At 44.9% G+C, this 24,147-nt stretch overlaps 1 protein-coding gene across 1 annotated transcript in view; it reads right to left on the reverse strand.

The window, feature by feature from the left end:
• Positions 1 to 23,295, reverse strand: part of CHN1 (chimerin 1) — a 394,531-nt gene extending 371,236 nt beyond the window's left edge. Inside the window, exon 1 of the mRNA XM_086956171.1 lies at positions 22,956 to 23,295. Coding sequence (XP_086812297.1) covers positions 22,956 to 22,974 — 19 coding nt within the window. The 5' untranslated portion in view covers positions 22,975 to 23,295. The remainder of the gene's footprint in view (positions 1 to 22,955) is intronic.
• Between the last annotated feature and the right edge of the window lie 852 nt (positions 23,296 to 24,147).

A 24,147-nucleotide genomic window follows, 5' to 3' on the forward strand; every position in this document is an offset into this window, starting at 1 on the left:
TACTGGGACTGAAATCTCATTAAATGTTGGGCCATTATGGGTAATTTACGGGTTATCAGAAGTAATAAATACTACCCTGAGAAGAGTGGCCATTGAGCTTTGCGGAAGAAGCAGGTGAAAAAAAAATGGTAAACTCAGTGAGAAAATCAAAGCCAAAATACAAAAAGAGCCTGGTAGATGTGTGCAAATAAGGAAAAAAGATCTGAAAAAAATTCTTAGCAGAAGTAACTAAGTGAGAGTCGGTGTGAGACATGAAATACATTCAGTGCGTGGAAAAAGAGTCCAGTCCACCTTAGAATACTGAACAGAAAAATATGAAATAAAATAAAATGGACCAGAAATATCTGATTAATGTTGTTGTACAGAAAAAGCGAGTAGAGAAATGTCAAAGTGCTCAAACATGTAGCATGTAGCAGTGCCCGACTTCCTGTCCACTACAATGGGACACAGAGTACTGGTTCAAAGAGAAAATTGCTTGTAAAAACACAATATTAGATTATTAATAGGACCAATCTATAAACTGGTGTGACACTAATGTGGACATGAAATCTGTCAATGATTAGATTAGAAACTGTAATGGGAGGGGAGTTCTAATATAACAGGCACCTAGACGTCTTGTAAAAATGAAGGCAGAATTAGATCAAAACAGAAAGAGGAAAATGTGGAAACTGACAACGAATTGGAAGCCCCGACAGAGGATGTACTGTAGTGAAGTAAGAGTGATAGGTCAGTACGTTTGATAGTATTATGAAAGAAGAATCTTGGTAACAAAATGACAAAGTTCTCAGGTAACCCATTGTATGAAAGAAGAAGGTGGCCTTACATGAAAACTACTCTCACTTCCACTACTCCTGTATCATTCTCACTGGATGAAACAATGATAACCGAACGAGATTGTTTATTTCTAAGCGTGAATTATAAGGAACCTGTACTATTTTTAAAGGACCTTCATCCTTTCATTGATCCAATGTTAGCTTCACAAAATTTGGAATCAAATTTGAAAATATCATTGACACAACATTAACTCTTTTAGAACCATATATAGTGAAATCTGACTATATAGGACACCCTACATGTTCTGGAAAAAATAAAATAGACAGATTGAGTATGAGTGGGGCAGATTAACCTCAAACAGTGCCTCCGTTCAAAGATTATCTGGGAGCAGTCCTAAACGGAGTTCTGAAAACACTAATGAGGCTCAGCTTCTAATAGCTAATAAGGCACAAGGTACTGGCCTGTCTGGTGTACTATAATCAGATGTGGAGGCAAACGGACAGGAAAATGAATTAAGTGATTCACAATTACCATTAGTTGTGAATAATGTGTAGGAGGAGACGATCAGAAAACTAAACTTGGAGCCAGGGGTTGAGGTAACTGATCTAACAAAAACTACATCGGAAAATACATTAAAGAGAAGAAAAAAGAAATGTACGTAGTTGAGAAATAATGAGGTGATAAGAAACACCTATTGCAAAGGAACACAAGGAAAGGACAACAAAGCAATCTAATTCACGGTGGAGACTACTGAAGATATACTAATGAGAGAAATAGTAAAAAATGAACTTTTGTGCTCCTAACTGTAATCTACCTAAATCTACCAGTCAAATTAACCACAACGAACCAAGATACAAATACTGAACTGATAGATGATAAAAAAAAAAAATACGATGGACCTAAAGGTGCTCAAAATTATAGATAAAAGTGTGACCCAAAATCATCAATTTAGAAGAAAACCTTGGACTCTTTTCTGAAAGTAGGAGCCAAAGAAGAAGATGAGTTTGTAAAAAAGCACACACAATATGAAATGATTAGCAGTGATACTATATCTAGAATGGAGGATAATGGAGGACAGTGGGAATCTGGAATACGGTGTCTTGGAAGGGAAGAGATAGATAGATATGTGTCATCAACTTCACTAGCTTCAAAAAAAGGCTGTATTATTTGGTGAAATCTTCAGGAATGAAGGAGATTATACGGTTCTGAATAGTTGCTTGAAATGCTACACTGGTTATGATCACTGATGGTACCAAAGGCTAGTGATAATGACTGTCCGTCAACCGAATATAGTGTGTGAAATAGTCCCAAATAAAACAACAGTCTTTCTATTTTGAAAGACAAAAGGCAGCAGTCATCATTTCAGTAAATTCCTTCTATAATGTTTACATTTTGTCTAGAACAACGAAGGGATCCCTTACAACTTTTTTAGGAGTATTAAGAATCAATTAGACGGTTTTACAGACACCTGAAATGTTTATGAATATCGATAACAATGTTAAAGAAGTGACTGTAAAACTGCTAAAATAAATGTTTATATCCAGCATTGAAAATCACATTTAAAATTCTTTCACTCAGCTGGTTTCCAGCTATAAAACAATAAATGAATATAGAAACAGTGTACCAGATTATTCCTCTCTTTAGAGCCTACATGCCATATGTTAGATTAAATATACCCTCAAAGCATCATAAATACGGACAAGGATAAAATACATGATTCAATAAGCCCATTAAAGGACCTACAATAATACTGATCTCAGAGTAATTAAGTCAGTCAGTCAATAAAACTTTATTCAGCCCTCAGGCAATAAAAGTACACACAAGAAAGAGCATTTCATTCAATGTGACGGCAAGTAATAAAAGCACAGCATAAAATAGAAGATCTCCATAAAACATACCTTAAAATACAATAAAGGGAACAAAAGTCAAGATTAAAACAAACTATGATGTACTCTAGTCAATGCATCTTCAAAAGAAAATTAGGAAAACTATAATAAATGAAATATGAATCTGGCCAGATGAGAAAAATGGACCAAAGGTTCTCCAACATTATTCTGTGGTCAGCCTGCCACCATATGTCTGACTCTTTGGTGAGCTCAATAAGAAGAATGTCAGTCAGTCTGCTAGACTTGGTCCCTTTCTGCAGGGTCAGCCCCAAACATTTTGCCTTCACCCTCCTGTTTTTAAACCAATTTTTGTAAGCTTCTAGGACTTTATGCACTTTACCACTGCTAACCAGGGCTAAAGTGCTTGTGCTCTCCCCTCAAAACATAGTAGAATTAGCTTTCACCCAACTGGCATATTTAATTCTCTTTTAAGTCCCTAGTAGAGTAGCACTGCATGTGCCCATGGCCTGTAAACTAAATGGTACTAGGGCATGCAGCACTGATTGTGCCACTCACTTAACTAGCCCTTTAAACAGGTCTCAGGCCAGCCATTGCAGCCTATGTGTGCACAGTTTTAAACTGCCATTTCGACCTGGCAAAATAAACCTTTTGCCATGACCAAACCTTTTGCCATGACCAAACCTTCCTTTTTATTACATACAAATCAACCTTAGGGTAGGCCCTGGACAGCCCAGAGGGCAAGGTGCAATGTATTTAAAAAGTAGAAAATGTACTTTTGAGTTTTACATGTCCTGGAAGTGAAAACATGTTACATTTATTTTTCACTACAGCCTGGCCTAACTCTCCTATAGGATAACATTGGAGTTACTGTAGTACATTCAATAAGTGATAATTTCCAAATAGGAGCAGATTGACAACTCGAGTTCCGTGTCTAAAGAATTGTAATTAAAAGCCATCTTTAGTGGCAAAGTCAGAATTTGAATCACAATTCGGAAAATGCCACTTTTAGAAGGTTGAACTGAACATTGGAAAAAGTTGCAACAAGTGTTTGAAAAGTTTGGATTAACAGGATTACATGGATAAAGCTGGAATAATTACATGACCGCCACTAAGGCGCAATTCAGCTGTGCGTTTGGTTGGGGCGAGACGTCTCGCCAGTTCCGAGAATGTTCTTACCCAGGTGCCATTTGGCCAGGGTACCAACTAATCTGCACGCACTTTGTCAGAATAATGGACAAGATTTGAGTAGTCATGACAAGATGGTGTGCATCCCTCACCCCCAAAAGTTGAATACTTTTAGAAAGTTGGCATTTTCTTGTCCTAACCATTTGGTGCCTGCAGCCTGTTCTGGGGCCACATGACTAGGTACAGCTGGTATTTGGTTTTTGTATATTGCTTCCATACAGTCAGACAAAAGATAGATAGATGTTGGCGGCGTGGGGCCCTTTGAGTTAAAGAAGGGGAGGAGTTGTCACCTACCACACATGCACATCACAAAGGCACTGCCTGAGCACTCTCACAAAGGGATCGTCACTAAGTCTATTGTGAATCCAGACAAGTTGGGTGTAAGACAGGGAGGAGAGGGATGCAGGACACCTCGGGGAGATTGAAACATCTAGTAACTTCCAACACTTCGAAGTGGACACCAGGTAAAAATATTGGACCTCAGACCCAAACTCTTCACTACACTTCTGCATCTGTGGACTCTGCCAGGAAGAAAGACTGCTGTGCTACTGAAAGGACTTCCACTCTGCTGGACTGCTGTGCTGACCTGCTGCCTGTTGTCCTCTTGCCTGGGTGCTTAGGACTTGACCTGCATCTGTTGAACCCATGACACCAGAATGACTCCAGGGGCTAGTTGGCTGGCTTCCCAACTATAACCTCAGGGACAGAAGGCTCCAGCAACAATGAACCCAGAATCTGAACTTTTTCATGTGCAAGTTCTACCCTGCCAAGTGAAGCCACCCCAGTCCTGGAACCTTGAAAGTGAGCCTGAAGGTGATGTGCTAGCTTTTTTGTTGATCCAGCAGAAACAACGCATCTCCTCTGCTGCGCGGTGCAACCCAAAGCAGAACTGGTGCATCACCTCTGCAGCAAGGATTCTCCAGGCACAAGGAGACAACAATGACCTTGCAGCCCGCATAGGAACCACCGCTCCACAATGGCTCCCCGAGGCAGGAACTCGCATCGCAAATCTCTCATCAAGAGCAACCACAAGAGCTGTGCAGGTTCCTGCATCGGAGCCTCACATCTCCATGAAACTGGCGTATCGCCTTACATGCTCGACGCAAACTCAATGTCAAACTCAGCATCGCAGGCCCTTGCATCACAGCCCCGCAGCTCCTTAGAAGTGACAAAGTGATGCATCGTCTCGGCTGCATGATGCATCCATGACGTGGGACCTTGCAACGCTCCACTGCCAGGATATGATGTACTCTTGTTCAATGGGCCTACCTGGGTCCCTGTAGCCTGCTGGAACGTGTGACTTTGTCCTGATCTAGCACAACCAGATATCCACAGTTGCCACTTCATGCTATTTTTGTCACTGTTTTCATTGAAATCTTCAAACCTGCATATCTCCTATCCTACTGACTGGATTTTTTGTCGTTTTGGTTTTATTTTAATTACGCAATTTTTTAGATCTCAGGTAGACAGAGCTTGAGCTCTCTCTTTGAAACATGTTGTATATACATGGCGTCCTTGGGTGGGGGAGCGACCCTTGACCCTTCCAGGCAGGTCGCTCCCCACACCGCACAGCACCACCTGTGTGCCGTGCCCCAGTCCAGCTGCCGCTGCCTAAATTCGAGGCCCTCCTCCACCCGCAGGCTGCCACCTGCGCCTCATCCCTGGTGACCAGTGGTAGGCCAAAGGTTTGCTCTTGCTCCCTGTATCTTGCTTACTTGTTCTGTCTTATTTTTTCATTCCTCCTCCCCCTCGTGCCATTGCTGTGCCCTCTTGCCTTTTGTGCCCCTTGCCTTGTGTCCCCCGTAATTTGCTGATCTGTGCACTGTTTTATTTCCTTCATTCCTCCTCCCTCTCGTGCCATCGCTGTGCCCTCTTGCCTTTTGTGCCCTCCTGCCTTGTTTCCCCCGTAATTTGCTGATCTGTGCATGGTCTTAATCTGTTATTCCCCCTCCCTCTCGTGCCGTTACTGTGCCTTTGCCTGTTTTTCTTTCCCCTTTTTGCCTTCTGTACCCCTCGCCGTTCCTCAATCACACTTCCAGCTATCCCATTTTCCCGCCCATGAGCCCCCTGCGGCCCGACCCCCACTCTCCCATTCGCCCGCTCTCACCTCCCAGCTGCTCCTCCCTCCCACCTCCCATTCTTATAGCTGCCGCTGCGCGCCAAAGGAGCACCCAAGTTAAGACCGTCTGCGCCCATCCACTCCTCGACCGCACCCAATGCCAGAACCCCTGGCCCCCTCACACGCCACGATGCCGGTCTCCAGTACGATGCCAGCACCCTCCACGCATTCAACGCCGGACCATCATATGCCTGCTGCCTGCACCCCCAAACACCCCCTCCCAAGCGCACCCAAAGAGCCTTCTCCTGCCGGAACTGCAGCTTCACCAGCATCCGACCCGCCAACCCACCGCCAGAATAGAACCGAACTACCTCAGATGCATCCTTCTCAACACTCGCTCCGCCCGAAAACATGCCGTGGAACTCTGGGACCTTCTCGACTCAACCTCCCCTGACGTCACCTTCCTGATGGAGACCAGGCTGAACCCCTCCTCAGCACCCGACATCGCCATAGCCACCCCGGACGGCTACAAGATCACCCGCAGGGACCGCACAAACTGAGTAGGAGGAGGAATTGCCATCGTCCACAGGAACACTCTCAGAGTCTCAACCAACACCGACTACACCCTCAGCACCGCCGAACACCTGCTCTTTCAGATCCACACCGATCCCAACACCACCCTCAGAGAAACCCTTGTCTACAGCCCACCCAGACCCCGACCACAGTTCATTGCCGACTTAGTCAGCACACACGCTTTTGCCTCCACAGCTTTCACCTCGAGAACAACAACGACGACGACCGCAACTCCACCACCCTGATTGACAACCTCGCCAAACTCAGGCCCAGAAAACTCGTCACAACTCCCACCCACTCCGCCGGCCACACGCTTGACCCCATCTTCTTCGCAAGCTCCCACGTCTCCTTCAACCACACCACCGAACTCCACTGGACTGACCATCGCTGCATCCACTTTACCTTTTGGAAACCCACCAAGCACCACTGCACCCAACAGATCCCCCGCCGCTGCTGCAGCACAGTCACCGAAGACCAGCTAACCACCAACCTTGCCCGGAGCCCACCCACCTACCCCACCGACCCAGACTCCGCCGCCCTCAACTTCAGACAATGGCTAGACGACTGCGCCAACACCCTCGCCCGATCAAGAAACCCTCCGAAAGACACACCAGCAAGAAAGCCAGCTGGTTCACTGAAGACCTCCAGGCCTCCAAGCAAACCTGCCGAAAGCTAAAGAAGAAATGGCACCGTGAACAGACACCGGACAGCTACGCAGCCCACAAGAACGCCTCCCGCAGACACCATCACCTCATCAGATCCGCCATAAGGGCCTCCTTCAAAGACCGCCTAGACAACAGCGCACACAATAGCAAAGAGCTCTTCAACATCGGGAAGAAACTCTCCAACCCCAGCTCCAACACCAACACCAACGAAATCCCACCTTCGCAAGACCTGTGCGACTCCCTTGCCACCTTCTTCCATCGCAAGATCGCAGACATCCACGACAGCTTCAATGCCACGACCATCCCGACAACCACTGAGACCTCCGTCCCCACGGCCACCATCCGCACCGACCCCCTGCTCTCCTAGACCAACAAACTATGACAACACCATCAAAATCATGAACACCATCCACTCCGGATCTACATCAGACCCATACCGACACCACATCTTCAACAAAGTCAGCACCACCATCGCACCCTATCTCCGGAAAGCCATCAACATCTCCTTCGAGACAGCACGCCGAGATCAACGCCTTTCTCAAAAAACCCAAGGCTGACATGCACGCCGAGATCAACGCCTTACTCAAAAAACCCAAGGCTGACCCCAAGGACCTCAAGAACTTCCGGCCCATCTCCCTGCTCCTGTTTCAGGCGAAGGTCATTGACAAGACCGTCAACAACTCACCCGCTACCTCGAGGAGAACAGCATCCTGGGCCCATCCCAGTCCGGGTTCTGAAGCAACCACAGCACCGAAACTGTCCTCATTGCCGCCACCGATGACATCAGGGCCCTGCTGGACAATGGAGAAACCGCAGCCCTCATTTTCCTGGACCTGTCAGCCGCCTTCGACACTGTCTGCCACCGTACCCTACGCACACGCCTCCACGACACTGGAATCCAAGACAAGGCTCTGAACTGGACCACCTCCTTCCTCTCCGGCAGAACCCAGAGTGTCCACCTCCCCCCTTTCCGCTCCGAAGCCACAGAGATCATCTGCAGCGTACCCCAGGGCTCATCCCCCGGCCCGACTTTGTTCAAAATTTACATGGCACCGTTCACCCACGTCGACCTCAAAACTATGAAATTTGGCAAGAAGATTTTGTAAACACACCGAAAAGCTTCTGCAGGGAGGCTGTGTTGCTGTTTATCCTGCCCTTGTTTGGTGTTTGTATTCGGGTGGTACAAGGTCGACAAGATTGTAAAAGCCACGAACTGGGAAGTTCTACTATTATAGGAGTAAGAATCCAGTTTCCCATTCCCAAGCGGCACAGAATGAGGTGTCAGCGTAGACCAACTTGAGAAAAACAGAATACGAAGCATTAAGGGGCACTTTAAAGTAACTGAGCGCACAATGTTATGTTGTCTGCACTACCCAGTATGGCCTGTTATAATACACAGCAAGAGTTTACTATTTTAACCGCATGCGCGCTAGCGGTTTTCCCGCTGAGGGCTGCGATTTTAAAAATCCTGCTTTACGTGACAAGGTCAACTCGTCACACGCATAGCGCAGGTAACGCCCATGACGAGCTGACCTTGTCACACGCATCGAAGGGGTTAAATAAAATAGCGCACAGGAGTACTTTTATGAAATAGCCTCTGTTTGTTCGCTTAATTGTACAGTTTTGTGTGTGGTCCTGTGGTTAAAAAATTAAAGCCTGAGCAATAGGAAGACGGTGCCCAAAATCCCGGAGATTGACAGCCAAGCGCTATAGGTTTTGCACAGTTTCTGGTGGAAGGGGCACACTTTCTGCGTTATATCTGTACATCATGAGGTGCTAGGTCTTTATTTTTCACTTCTTTTGTCCCACTTAATGATTTCCACTTCTCAATAAAGTGGTTTCTAAAATAAAAAATAAATATATTAAACATGTCGTCCAGTATCGCCAACAGCAACTGTTCTAGAACGGCCCGTTGTAAGATGATGTCTGGCAGAATTTTTGCATTGAAGAATCCTACTTTCCTTAATATCTGCTTGAGTTTGAGGCCTACTACTGCATCATTCAATGCACTCCTTTAAATACCAGGACACACAGATCACCTACTCTACAGTAGCCTCTTGGACCTGCTCAGCTCAGGCATGTCTTCAGATACCTAGCATGTTACTCTCGGTCATACCTTTCAGACACCCAGCATCACACCCAAGCAAGCCTTCAGACACCCAGCGTCTTACTCTCATAATGCCTTCAGACACCTAGAATGTTACACTTGGGCATGTTTTGAGACACCCAGCGTGTCACACTCGGGTATGCCTTCAGACACCCAGCATGTAACTCTCGAACATACCTTGAGAAATCTAGCATGTTACTCTCGAGCATTCCTTCAGACCCCCAGTGTGTCACACTCTGGAATAAGACGTTCGCCACCCAAGGTGATGCAGAGCAGCAAAGGGAATTATGCGCTGAAATGTTGCTCTTTCTTCAGCTCAAAAAGTGCTTTGCGCAGCTTTGCAGCATTTTTCCTCACGGGAGTGTTACTGGGGCAACTCCCAGACACACACAATAACACCCAAGCTGCAAACAGAGAGTAGGGCCATGCCATAACACCAAAGGAAGTATGTACACACCACTCCCAAGCACACAAACAAACAGCCACAAAGAATAACAACACCCAAGCTGCAAACATAGTCCGTGCAATAACACCAAAGGAAGGATATACCCACAACTCCCAGACACACACAAACACAATAACAATATCCATGCTGCAAGTAGTGTAGGGCCATGCAATACCACCAAATGAGAGGTGTTCACACTGCTCTGCCACACACTCACGCGCTCACAATAACAGCATTCATGCTACTAACACAGTAGAGGTATATGCAATAACACCAAAGGGTAGATATACACACAGAAATCATTACAGACTAGCAGGTACGCACATTGCACAGGAGACAAGGGTAGCAAATTGGACTATATATATATATAAACCAGGCTGAAAAAACTAGGTACACTGAATTGCGAGATGAAAATATAAATTGAAGGCATCAAAAACCACCAACCACTTTCTGTCCTACATAGAATCATCTGCAAGTTACTAAACAAGGGGAAAAAAAGAGAAACGAAAAGAGGAAAACACACAAAACGTATAAGATGCCCAAAAAGTACTACGCTAAAAAGGCCAACATACTGACACTCCAAATTCCGTCAATGCTTCCAAGGACCTATTCCGTTGGCATCCAAGGGTTACTTTTAGTGATTTCAGTTTGAGTGGTACAAACCCTTCAAAGAAGTTCAATAGTAGCGGAAAGGAGGTGAGGGGTTTGCTAGCGAGAAGTGTCAGGCTAAGTGAGGTGCCAATTCATCCTAGCCATGCTTTCGACTGGGAGAGGTGAGAAAGGATTTGCGTGGCTACCCCTACTTTAAAACTTACTGGTAGAGAGAGGTTGACAGGCCTTCCAAAAATCACATACCCGGAACCACTGGGGATACAATTATAGAACAAACGGCCTCAGAATCAATGTAGCTCCACCAACACATTCGGCAGTCTACAGGGAAGATGACGTCCAGAGGATTTATTCCTCCCAGAATGGCGGGAGAGGTGGGATCAAGAACCTTTCCAGGAGCGCCTGAGACGATGTAGGTTATGAAGGAAACCGAGCAGCTCTACCATCCAGGCGGCGCGGGCGATCCCTGTGCAGCTAGTTGCAGTGGCCATGTGGCTCTTGGACAACCTCAGTCAGTCGAGATGTTTTCCACACAGGTCTCATGAGTGAGCAGAACGATTGTCGTTTATAACGATGAGGACACTCTTCCTGGAAGCCAATGGCGTCTCACACCACGGTATACTAACATTCAGGAGGCCCATTTGGGAACCCCACACAGTAGACTGTGATGGACTTCCACACGGTTGGCCTGTTACACAAAGGGTCTCAGACAGAAGAGTGGTGTGGGTTCCACACAGAGCGCAAGAAACTGCATTGGGCTGTGGGGCAATGCATCGCACATACCTCCAGGACCCTCGGACAAGAGGGTAAGTTTGGCGGGAGGTGGGGGTGACACTACAATGTATGATCTTGTGGAGGAGACGACGCACATTCACTTGTCCTAGAAAGAAAAGGGCAGGTGGGATCTTGCACACGGGTGTGATATACCATGGAGCCAGACACACCTTTAGAAACCCAGAGCAGGTGGGTTCCCATACACATCGAGTCTTAGGATAGATACTGGGATGCCGAGAGAAGGAGAGATCCGAGGATGGTGAGGGGCTCACGACCTCTTCCTCACTATGACAACTCCCACAAGGAGCTTCAGGCAAGCACCTGCGCCATCATACAATCATCCCCGGACACCAAACTTGGCCCATTCAAGCCTCAGAGACAATAGGACAGGTGGGGACGAACACCTATGGCTCATCAATGTTAACAGACGTGCCCAGCTCTCTGCTCCTGCAGGAGGCGCTGCCCTGGGGTCTGCTCACACGTCATATTTCAACCAGATAAAATCACGCCGTGGCATACCGGGTTCTTGTCTGTCAGAACGCTGCATGTCGTAATACAGAGGGGCGACAAATCACGAGTAGAGTCTTTGCTGCGGTGAGGGGAGCGGAAGTCACAGCTCCAGTGCTAGGAGCAGGGAGGAGAGGCGTGTGCCTCTCTTGGGGGCCGTTCAGACCACGTGACAGGACCGGGGGTAATGGGCACTGGAGCCCTCCTCCTCGGGAGTCTGATAGAGATCTTTGTGCTGCATGGAAGTTGGACACAGAATGACACCACGGGAGGGGGGGCGGCTCAGTGTCCATTTTTGAGCCATTAGGAGCAGATCCTCCCCGTCCCACCCCAATCACAGCCGAGCCAACAGGAGAAAGAAAGCAAGATAGTTTGCATGCGCAGGTAAGAGGGCAAATCAGAAACGGTAAACTCGTACTTCCAGCTAAATCTCTTCCGACCTCCTCCAGTGCTACTGTGCACCTTAAATAAACGCCTCTCACTTCGCGTGTCCCAAAGCAGGAGCCTGCAGTCTTATCGCTTGTAAAACTGGATGTCTCATTGTTCACTCTGTTGACTCTAAATGATTCTTTCCCACAGGTTAGGGTGACCAGATTCTCAAAACAACAAGCGGCAGGGAAAGCGTTCGCTTTCACTTCCACTTGAAAAACAAAAGAAGCCCACGAGTGGTGTGCGCGCACGCCATTGCGGGCCATGTGCTTTCAATTATTGCGCCTGTGTCTGGGCATGATAATTGAAACCATTCTACCACAAGTGTATGGTAACAGCAACGGTTGACGAAAAAAAGAACTACGTTTAGGGACAAAAACCTGGAGTTAAAAAAAAAATACACCCAAAACGATAGTTTAAACATCATAATAGTACTAAAAACGTGTCACCAAGGGCTATGCTAGCAGCAACAACATAAAAAGACAACTCACATTTCTTAGTAAGCCTGGTAACTATGCACCTAGACATAATTTTAGCACTCCAACATCAGCTGTTTACAGAGACACGCACACAACAGTTCATAATCCACGCCCTCCTGAGGGCGTGGCAGCCAGCGCATAGGACCAGTGTGTTTGCAAGCCTGTGACTCATGGAAAGGGCACTAAAAGTCTACGGATGATAGGGTTGTGGGTCACGGGATCCCAGTGCAATAGAAATTTGGTGCCGTGGTGACATGCGGCTGTGCTGAATGAAGGGGTGCTACAGTAAGACATGAGTCAAAGAAAGCTGATCGGGCCAGACGCTGATGCTCAGATACACTAGCAGAGAATGTCCACGGACTGAAAGATCAACCGGCGTCCCAAGTACCGAAAGAAGAGAATTGATGGCTGCCACTGCTTGCTGGACAAATAGCAGCAAATCACTAGTCTGCCGACTTGTGTACAGGAGATCAAACAAGTGCCAGGTAGTGCCAGGTTTGAGAATTATACTGGTGCCGTCTCCAGTACACAGGCCAAGAAGTACTTTACAGTACAAACTCACCGAACCCGTGTACAAGGAAGAGATTAACAAGTGGGAAAAACCGAAAGAGAAAGTACACCAAGAACTATGAGAGCGTAATTTCGAAACCGCAACTGTGCATTCCCTGACGAAAAATTACAGTCCAAAATCAGCCCTCCTGCTCCGTCATGAGGAGATTGTTTGTAGAAGTCTAGTCAAAAACACAAGCCACAACTGGTTATATTTATGAGCAACAGAACTTGTTGTGTCAGCAAAACGAAATGGGGCATTTCCCTTCTGACTTTATTATCTCTTCTTGAGAAGACTTTTAGCATCTACTCTTTCTTCATTCTGATGATTACACGTAGTGGGTGAAAAAGGGCAATAAACACATCATTAAAACACTGCCAATAACAAGCATGACATTATGACTGCAGGGATGTAAAGAAAGTCAGATATCAAACCCGAATCTGTAGAGCCTTGCTCAGCTCCGGCATAAGAACTTATATCCAAGGTTTTGTTAGGGTGACCAGATTCTCAAAACAACGAGGGGCAGGGAAAGAGTTCACTTGAAAAACAAAGAGGCCTGTGAGTGGTGCGTGCGCGAGCCATGTGCTTTCAATTATCGCGCACGTGTCTGGGCACGATAATTGAAACACATGGGCTATTGGTGTCTATTACACGCACCAAGGGCGTAATAGACACCAATAGGCCATGAGCGGAGCAATGCGCCCGCCTTTGGCCAATTGCGTCCAGTCTTTTATAAAAAAAAAGGCGCACACAAAAGCCAATCTGGTAGCACAAAAGGAAAAGCACAAGTGTGTGCGATTCCTAGGTCAGCTACCCAAACCCTGTTTTTCCCTTACTAAAGGTTTCGCGCTGTGCGAGCAATGCTGCGCACTGCAACGCTAGGCGCGAGACCTAAAAACAGTAAAATACAGAACTACATTTTTGAGGAAACGTTTTTACTGGTGAAAAGATTTCAGGAATGTCAAGCAAGTAACTACTCAATACTAAGTTTGCCAGTATGCATATATACTTGAAGTCAGCATTAGAATAGATTCAGCCAGGGAAGTAGCGAGAGTAATCAAGCCTGACAGTAACCGGGGTTTCTGTATAAGAAATCTGATCACTGTTAGCAAATATTGATCTTTTCCTCCAAGCAAACAATTTTACCCATAAAACTCTGAACTTTTAGTCAAGCGCGGTTTGGTTATCAGTAAAGGAACAATATAAGGGTTATCACCTAGTTTCAGAGCTCGATCAGAAAGCCATGACAATAAAATACATTTAATTGAGGAAAGAGACAGGCTCGAAAGACCTGGTTCCCCATTTGACACGCGGGTGCTATTTTAACGAAACTTTCGTGTCAGACAAAACTTTAGCAAACATTCTTTTTGCAACATGCAAAAGTGGTGTCATTCTACCTATTAACAGGTCAATAGGGTGGGTTGTAGTCGGCTTGCTGTGTAAGTGTTTTTCTTATCTGTCTGTCAATAAAAAGATTTGATCCATAAATAGGTCAATAGCCTTAATCTATTTCAAAAGATGTACATTGGACACTCTTTCCAAGACATAAACTAGTAGGCCAGTCGCTATGCGTTTAAATGATGAGTTTTACCTTTGTTGGTACTGCACTGGAAAACCCATCAAGACCAGGCACAATACATCTTTTAGTTGTACCGATCATCAGACCGATTGGCTCTTACTAGTAAGATTGCATTATAAAGATATGTGGGATACTCAGAGCTACTATATTAAGTGGCATATATAGAAGAAATACAAGTCTCCCAGCAAAAAGCAAAACAACGTGATTACTGGGGGCAGTCAAACCTTTTCTAAAGCAATTAATTCGTACAAATACACACAGGTTATTTAATGTTATTTGCTTAATTTACAGTATTTGCACCCAATGTGACATGCAAAGTTCAGTACAATGTACTTATCTACCCATGTACACATCTTATGGTATAACCTGGAGCAATTTGTATACGAAAAACATGTTGGGTGGGGTGGAGGGCGGAGGGGGTATGGATTATTACTTGTAAACTTTATTAGCTTCTTTACACAGTTAGTTAAAATCATTGCAATGGAAATGCCAACAAAACATCTTCACATCCTTGATAGCAGGGCCAAACTGGCCATCACATTTAAAAATCATTGTTCAGACAAGGCAAACTTACACAGTGGCCTTAACTGCGAGTAAAAACGTTAAAATCAGAGATAAAATAAACATTGTGACTTAGTGTAGTGAGAGAACGCTGGGGGGTACTATAAAATAGTCAGTTATGAGTTTTTGAGGCGCAGGGACCAGATTGGGAGAGGTGATACAAGGAAAATGTAGGTCTTCCAAGGTTCTCACATATTTTCTGGACCGTGCGAGCGTTTGAGTGTCTGTTCATGTCAAGCAAAGTGCAAATGCGTCCAAGCATATGTAAATGCTCCTTTTTAGGTCTCGCCTGTCGATGCGCATGCGCATCGAGCTTGCGAGACTATGGGGGCTTAAACACTCTTTAACCAACTTGCAAGGAATCGTGGCGATTCCTTGCAGTGCCCGTGAAATTCAAGCTCAATGCGCATGCGCATTGAGCTTAAAAGCACGTGCACATGCCCCCAGCCGCCTGCCTTGCATGTATTTTCCCTCAGGCGCACTCCTCCCACACCCCTGCTCCGCCCCCTCCCCTGCCTGCCGTGTCGCATTTCTTCAGTTCCCTCAGCCGCACTCCAGGCCCCTGCTGCTTTCACACCCTCTCCCCGCTCCGCCCCCTCCCCTGCCCGCCGTGTCGCATTTCTCCTACCCCCTCCCCTTCTCTGCCTTCCCTCCGTCTTGTCTCTTTTGGGCCCCCTCCTCCTCCTACTCTCCTCCCCCCTCCACCTCCTACTCTCCTCCCCACTCTCTCTCTCACAGCCTCCCCCAGCTCCGCCCCCTCACTTCTTGGTTGCACGGCCGCTAGGCCATGCCTCCCCTACTCTCCTCCCCCCTCCTCCTCCTCCTACTCTCCTCCCCCCTCCTAGTGCGTTAAAAAACAAAAGAACACTGCCATCACCTTAGCAACCGCACCGGGGCAATTTCTTACAATTCTAGGTTTCCTTAAAATTAAAAGTGAAATTCTACCGGTGCTATGCCCATAACCTCACAGCAGGGCAACCCGTGCCAATATCAGAAAGGCTGACTGAAGCACAAACAACAAATATATATAGAATGAGCGAGTCTGCATGATTCAGACTGTTCTACTGTGTCCTTTCCTCCGTTCTACTCTCAACATTTTAAAAGTTTCCGAATGAAGCTCCGGTTGGAAATTCTTAGTACGAACCCTTCAGGTGGGCTGAAAAATGTGTGCGAGGGTTGCTCTGAAAAAGGTGCGACCCACAAATTGTAACTAGTAATGACGTAAGTAATTATAGGTTTGGCTTACACGTGACCTAAAATCCTGTGCATTATATGCTGTGTCACCCGACCAGTTTTGGGCTACCTCTCAGCGAGTTATATTTGGGTTCAATAACACATCACACACAAACAAGCATACACTTCATTTAAAATAAAAAAATAAAAAAAGACAAACCTTTTGGCTTTGCCAATGCTTGCTACCTTTAGCAGATACACAAGTAGCGGTGATTTGTTTTGCGTTGGATGAGAACTATACACGTTTCGACTCTGAAAATATGAGCGGGTGTCTTATACATAACTGACACATGTGGAAAGGATAGTAGCCATCCAAAAATCAGTCACCTTTGTTCTCCCTGTCACACCACTTCCCCTGCAGTCTCACACAGACTCTCCTCCCCCCTCCTCCTCCTACTCTCCTTCCCACTCTCTCTCTCACAGCCTCCCCCAGCTCCGCCCCCTCACTTCTTGGTTGCACGGCCGCTAGGCCGTGCCTCCCCTACTCTCCTCCCCCCTCCTCCTCCTCCTACTCTCCGCCCCCCTCCTAGTGCGTTAAAAAACAAAAGAACACTGCCATCACCTTAGCAACCGCACCGGAGCAATTTCTTACAATTCTAGGTTTCCTTAAAATTAAAAGTGAAATTCTACCGGTGCTATGCCCATAACCTCACAGCAGGGCAACCCGTGCCAATATCAGAAAGGCTGACTGAAGCACAAACAACAAATATATATAGAATGAGCGAGTCTGCATGATTCAGACTGTTCTACTGTGTCCTTTCCTCCGTTCTACTCTCAACATTTTAAAAGTTTCCGAATGAAGCTCTGGTTGGAAATTCTTAGTACGAACCCTTCAGGTGGGCTGAAAAATGTGTGTGAGGGTTGCTCTGAAAAAGGTGCGACCCACAAATTGTAACTAGTAATGACGTAAGTAATTATAGGTTTGGCTTACACGTGACCTAAAATCCTGTGCATTATATGCTGTGCCACCCGACCAGTTTTGGGCTACCTCTCAGCGAGTTATATTTGGGTTCAATAACACATCACACACAAACAAGCATACACTTCATTTAAAATAAAAAAATAAAAAAAGACAAACCTTTTGGCTTTGCCAATGCTTGCTACCTTTAGCAGATTCACAAGTAACGGTGATTTGTTTTGCGTTGGATGAGAACTATACACGTTTCGACTCTGAAAATATGAGCGGGTGTCTTATACATAACTGACGCATGTGGAAAGGATAGTAGCCATCCAAAAATCAGTCACCTTTGTTCTCCCTGTCACACCACTTCCCCTGCAGTCTCACACAGACACGCCCTTTCTCTTCCTACGTTTTCTAAAATCTGCCATCGACATCTCTCAGGTCATCGCCTTCCTTCTTCCCCACTATTTTTTCACTCTTTCCGGAATTACTTCCTCGCCTCACCTCTCGTTCACCATGCCCTCTCCTTCACTCACACAATCTCTCTGCCTTACATACAGCATTTTCTTTTCCTTTGATGCTATCAATATTTTAACAGCAGTGTATACCACCGTTACACTCTTTCCACATAAAATACCATCAGTTGTTACACTTGACCACAATCTGAACTCATCCAAACACCTAGAATAAACTCAGTTCACAATACACTAATCAAGAGTTTGGTCTCACACGAGAAAAACTCAAAAAAATATAACATAAGAAAAAGTAAATACTCTTAGGGAATGCACATACATACAGTGCCTGTATCGCTCATAGGGATTACCACAAGGGCGCTTATCATCGTTGCATCAATCAGTGTTTTTGGCTGTGACGTTATGGGCATGAATGAAGGAATAGTAGAGACCAGTGTCAAAGTCAGCTTTTAATTACTGTCTGGTCCGAGACCTGGCAGAACCCACTCTGCGCCGCAAAGAAATGGAATCTAAACTCACTCACCCACAATGCATTTGAAAAACCCAGAGGTACGGGTTGAGCACTAATACAATAGCTCCGCCCCCTGCTCTACGCCCCCTCCCTTCTCCAACCCCTCCCCACTCTCTCTCCCAGCACAGCACCATCAAAAAACCCCAGCCAACAGTGCAATAGGTCTCGTAGCATTTGAGTTAGAGCTTTTAGAAATGTTTATGGCTTTTTTTATTTGTAATTGTTTAGCATTGACTACAGGAAACAAAAATGCTAAAGATTTACAAAAAAAACCCATAAACAATTCTAAAAGCACTAACTCTAATGATGCGAGACCTATTGCATTTCCAATGCTTGTTTGGTATAATGGCTTCAGGAGAACTCTTCTGGTGCATCCAAGACAGGACAGCAGCACAAAAGATGGAGCCATGATTCAAACTTTTAATTGCACAATCTACAGGCCCCCTCCTCTCTACGCGGGGCCAATCTGGTAAAATCATAGGCTTGCAGGCCTAGAAGGCGCATAAACATAATATTCCTGTGGGCCAACAAGTTTAAGCTGTCAAACAGCTATGGTTGTGGTAACCCTGGGAGATATGATTCATTCAGAGCAAGCACAATGGTAGTCGAGTTTAGTGCCTGGGACTCCATCTGGTAGAAAATTGGTCTTGCCTGCTTGTTTATGGCCCTTTTCCAGACTGCATAGGGAATAGTCTGCTTTTAACGCCAATTCATCAATTTGTAGTGATCTTATGGCCGTTATAATTTGTCCATTCCATATGGATTATTACCAATTAAGACCGAAACCACATTACCTTCCTATTCTGACATGCCGGACAGCCCTATAAATCAGAACTGGTGTAAAATTGCAACATTTAGTAACAGTATTTTCCCCAGTTGTTTGTACCAGGAGATTTCTCCAGCCAACTCGGAATGAAGGGCTTAGGTTAACAGGCAACCAATAAGAATTGGGCCTTGGGAATAAAGCATCATAAAAATATGCACATAATGCAAAATATTGCAGGATCCAGAATTGACTCTTTTCAACCAAAACAGAAGTTGAAAAAATAATCTTTGTCATCTCAAGAAAATAGATCAGCAGTATTTGAAATCTAAAACATCAATTGAACGTACAAGAGAATGTCTGGGTAATGCTAATATTTCTCACATGTAAAGATTCTTCCTGATCACTGTATGGGGTTATGTATAATGAAAATTAAGCTAGATCTGAATACTATGTTTGCTAGCTCAGTTTTGACCTCAAGGATCAAGGGAGATGTATCTGTGATCTGGACATAAAATACTTACTGTGCATATTTGATTAGATTGTTTTATGTTTTTTAAAAAAGTTACGACGTTCAATTTTAATACCATTATGTTTTAAATATAGATCAATGTCTCACCAAGGAGCAATGATTTACAAATGAAAATTTGCAGATCATATTTGGTGGATATTCATTGGCTATTTTAAATTGTTTTAGGGTTTTTACACTTCTATTTTAAGTGTTGTGTGTACAATTTCTTTTACAATCTACTTATCTATAAACGTATATTTTAAACTGGGTCGGAAATGCACTTTAGCATTTTCATAGGCTGTAAATACAGAAATTAATGAACAAATCAACTGTAATTATTTTCTCAAGACTCAGTACATTGAAGGGCTTACAGATCATGTCTGGTTCGAATTGCTGGTTACAAACATACATCACAGAAACCTATTGAAGAACTAATTTACCAGCTAACATCAGTCCCATGAGAGTATTTTCCACTTTTTTACAGTGACATACCTGAGCCACAGGTAGTACCTGGTTTCCCAATGAGTTGTGTAGACTTAGTTTGTGTGTGTGTTTAAGTGATGAAGAACGGTGTTTACGTACATAATAAAAGAGGGGTGCAGGCACTTGACCCTTTTCATTATGGGAGATGTTCTATGGGGATAGTTGTTAGTTACAACCATCTATACAAACATAACCTGGTCAGAAGAGATCTAGAAACAAAACGTAGATCTTCAGGGGACAGAGACTATGCAGGAAGAATGCCAGCTGAACCCATGTAACACCTGGCCAGAGCCTTTCATGATCTAAATAATGGGGAGAGGAGTTGGCCTAACGGCAAGGGCGGTGGACCTCTAATCTGGGGATCCGGGTTCGAGTCTCGGCAAGGACGCACAACATCCTGTGATTCTGGGCAAATCACTTAATCTCCCCATGCCTAACAAAAAAGAAAAAGTCTTCCTCATGTAATGCAACTGGTGGTCGTGTAAAGCACTCTGATACCCGATACCTTCGGGTCAAGTTCACGCTATTTAAAACTCCTTAAAAAAAATGGTGATCAATAGTCGTTTGGAGAAAAGTTAAACCAAGATCTAACTGAATGCCCAAAAAAGTTTGTAGTTGTGTCGAAAAGCTGCGGACCCCTGAAAGTGAAATAACCAGTACAAGTTTTTGTCGTCACCTCGATGAATTGAATTCAATGCAGAATTTAATGAGGTTAGGAACGCCTCCTGCACATAGTAATCTGAGCTGGCAACGGGACCAGGTGTGTAAAGTTCTGTTGGCATCATGTATCGTTAGCAGGTCAATATAAGCATCATAGCAGAGCTGTGTCAGTCTTTCATCCTTCTGAGGTGGATACATTGAGTACCGTATAAGGCGCTACCTAAAAATAATGTAGTAATAGTATAGACAAAAGATCTGGGATAGAAGATTCTTACACATAGGTTCAAAAATCGGAAAAATATGGAGAACACAAAATGAAGAGGGCTGCTGTTATGGTATATAAAAAGAGGGTGAACAGTCGCTGTGTTTATCACCATGCATGTAGGCATGGATAGTTTGCAACATTATATTTAAAAAACTGTGCAATGACAGACAGTGGGATTAATTGGCAGTAATGAGGACCTCTAGGGCACAAGTCAAGGGTACACGCAGGTACATGGCGTCCACCCACTCTTTTCACAGGGTGGACACCGTCCCCATTGCCAAGAAGTTAGGTCCCACAGAAATATGCTGAGCTTGTCCTGGTGTCCAGCAATGTGCAGGCAGCAAGCGAGCTTTTTTCACTTCCAGCTGGGCCGAAGTTAAGGGGCCATCAGGCCTCCTTTTATTTGAATATTGTGAATGGAGGCTTGGAACCTCACACTTAAATGTAAATGCCACAGAGGGGAAACAAAGGCACACAACTTGTTATCTCTTCACAAGTACTTAAGAGAGGCATGCCTTTGCTTTGTTCAGTCCCTGTATATAAGAGATACACTGTAATTATGTCAGATTTGTTGGTCTGTCCCAGTATTTACATAAATAACAATTTAAATAGCACTATTTCATTTCTTTTATAGAGCAATGCAACCCAATGCAGGGCGTCAGAGCTCTTTACATAACATACACATTATACATTGACAATAAATCATGTACATGTGTAAATCAATGTACAAGATGAGTTACATGTGACAGTGAGGGTTACAAGGTGTAGGAGTCACATGTCCTTAATACCTCACTGTGGTCTATTAGAAGGATTACAATTTATGAACTTCAGGTAACAAAAGGATCTCTGTATTAAAAGCAGAAACCAACTTTACTATCTACATAAATTAAAAATTGTCATTTGCGTGTTAGATAATGTGCTTTGCAGAAGACACATTTACCTTCTCTACTACTTTGATACAAATCTGGGATTTCACAAAACACAGATCTCTCTAGCAAGTGCATTAACCACCAGAGTTAGCTCACAATTATTACTATTCCCTGAAATTTACTGGACACTTTCACAGCAGATGCCTTAACCCAATCAAATATGTTTAAATGTAGACGTTGCAACCAATTAAACATGAGAAAAAATTAATGTATTAGTTGAGGCCCAGATTTTGCATCAGGATTGCACCACTTTTTTGGCACAACCCCAAGGCCAAATCTCATAATGCGCTTAAATGTACTCATGATATACTTGATAAACATATGTGAGAGGTCTTAATGTCTGATGTCAGTACTTGTAATGTCACTTCAAGTGAGGTCACTTCCTGCGATTTTACGAGCAATGTCAAGCGTTGTGACATCATGCGCAGGATTTCACTTGAAGACTGCCCTAACCTGGTTAGTCCCCCCACTTCTTTTAGGAGGACTTGTAACCTGGTGACGTCAGAAGGTAACATGCTATGTTCTTTCTTGACGAAAGAGAGCAGAGAGGCCAGCGTGTTAAAATGAATGAGGAGCGCTGAAGTGCATGGGTTACTGAAATTGTTTCAGATGGTGGGCCTGCAATTGTGGAAGGGCAGAGGGTTAACTTAAGGCAGTGGAAGCGTCATGCTACTTTCACGTGTTTGAAAAACAGCTGGAGGCTAAAAGGATCGATTTAACCACTGGCCGACTTTCTTGTATAAAACGCGCATGCAATGGGAATGTGAAATACAGGTAAATGTCTCGTACAGTTAAACAGCTGTGCATAATAAAATCATCAACGGCTGGAAATCGAGCACTCCTACAGGCAAATCTTTATTAAGATTCAGTGGACTAGCCGTAGCGGGGCTAAAATTAGCAGGAGTACACGCCCATGGGCTCTGCCTGAGGAAACAATGGGAAGGAGCTCTCCTCAGACAGTTATACTGTCTCAGGCGGCAGACACACGCACTGTATCTCACAGACTGTCACCGTCTCCGAATCTGTCACAACGGCATATAGCCACTTCAGATACGATAAGTATAAATTGTGCGCCAGACTTACCAAACATAGTCAGTGCCATGGTAAGGCTTTAGGTTCAGCGCGTGAAGACCAGCTGCCAATGCGCAAAAAAAGCGGTCTCCGCAGGAAATGCTGCACCAACACAAAGTTAAGGGCAAGTCAGCCCACAAAGGCGTGCTCGTGACTGTAAGCACCGCACGCTCAGCTGTGCCACGGGAAGCCGGTCCTCATGGCGGCAGCGTCAGAGGCAGACTCGGGATACGGTAAGCGCCTGGAGCGGTGCGGTCACGGTGGCCGGGGTCAGGCAATCACTCTCGGGCTGAGGCTTGCACATGCGCTCAGACAGCATCCTCCGGACTCCGGGCAGCCATCTTGCCTTAGCACATGACCCGCCTCACATCCTGCAGCGGCGCTGCTGCTGCTTCGTTTCCATGACAACAGCGTACGGCTCCACTCCCATCCCCTGCCCAAAGCCACCGGGTGTCCACGCTTCTTCTCACGATTCTAGAAACCTAAGTGGAACCGTAAGATTCCGGTGCGAACGAAAACAAAAATCTTTCAGTAGAACGTTTTAGAAACATTTTAAACTTGTTTTACGGTACATCAACGGTCCGTGGTAAGTGAGAAACGCAGATGCGTCATGCATCAAATGTTATTTATTGGGCGTGAGTTTCACACCTTGTTCAGTTGTGTTACTGAATGGTGGCCAATGCCAGTGCCGCCGTGGTTGTTGGACAGTGATAGTCCTGATGGAATTTTGTGCTCACCTACCTCGGATTGAATGTCATATACTCCACACATTCATGTATTTGCTTACAAAACGATTTTCATTGGCTGCTGTGAGTAGCAAATAAAAGAAAGAGAAGCATAATCCGAAGCCTCAGGTCCTGTAATAGAATCCTCTTCTAGAAGGCTACAGGCAGGCATCTCAAATGATCTACTGTAGATTCTACTGCTGATTACAATCAAGTCTATTCAGGTTCATACCCATTACGTTTATGCAATTCAGTGTGAAATAGTGTACACTTTTCTAAACTTTGTATAGATGGTACTTACTCTAAAATCACTGAAATTAGCTTATTCCAAATATGTATTCCCAGACCAAGTGTAGGTCGGCACCACAGAGACGCTGTCACCGAGCCTTCCGTATAACTACCACTTCATTTAAAACCCAGACATTCTATCCCTGAATGTTCTAAACACAATTCACTCTAAAGATTAAACATGCTTTTGG

This window comes from Lissotriton vulgaris, chromosome 2_1, assembly GCF_964263255.1.
Source record: "Lissotriton vulgaris chromosome 2_1, aLisVul1.2, whole genome shotgun sequence".
Lineage (NCBI taxonomy): Eukaryota > Metazoa > Chordata > Amphibia > Caudata > Salamandridae > Lissotriton > Lissotriton vulgaris.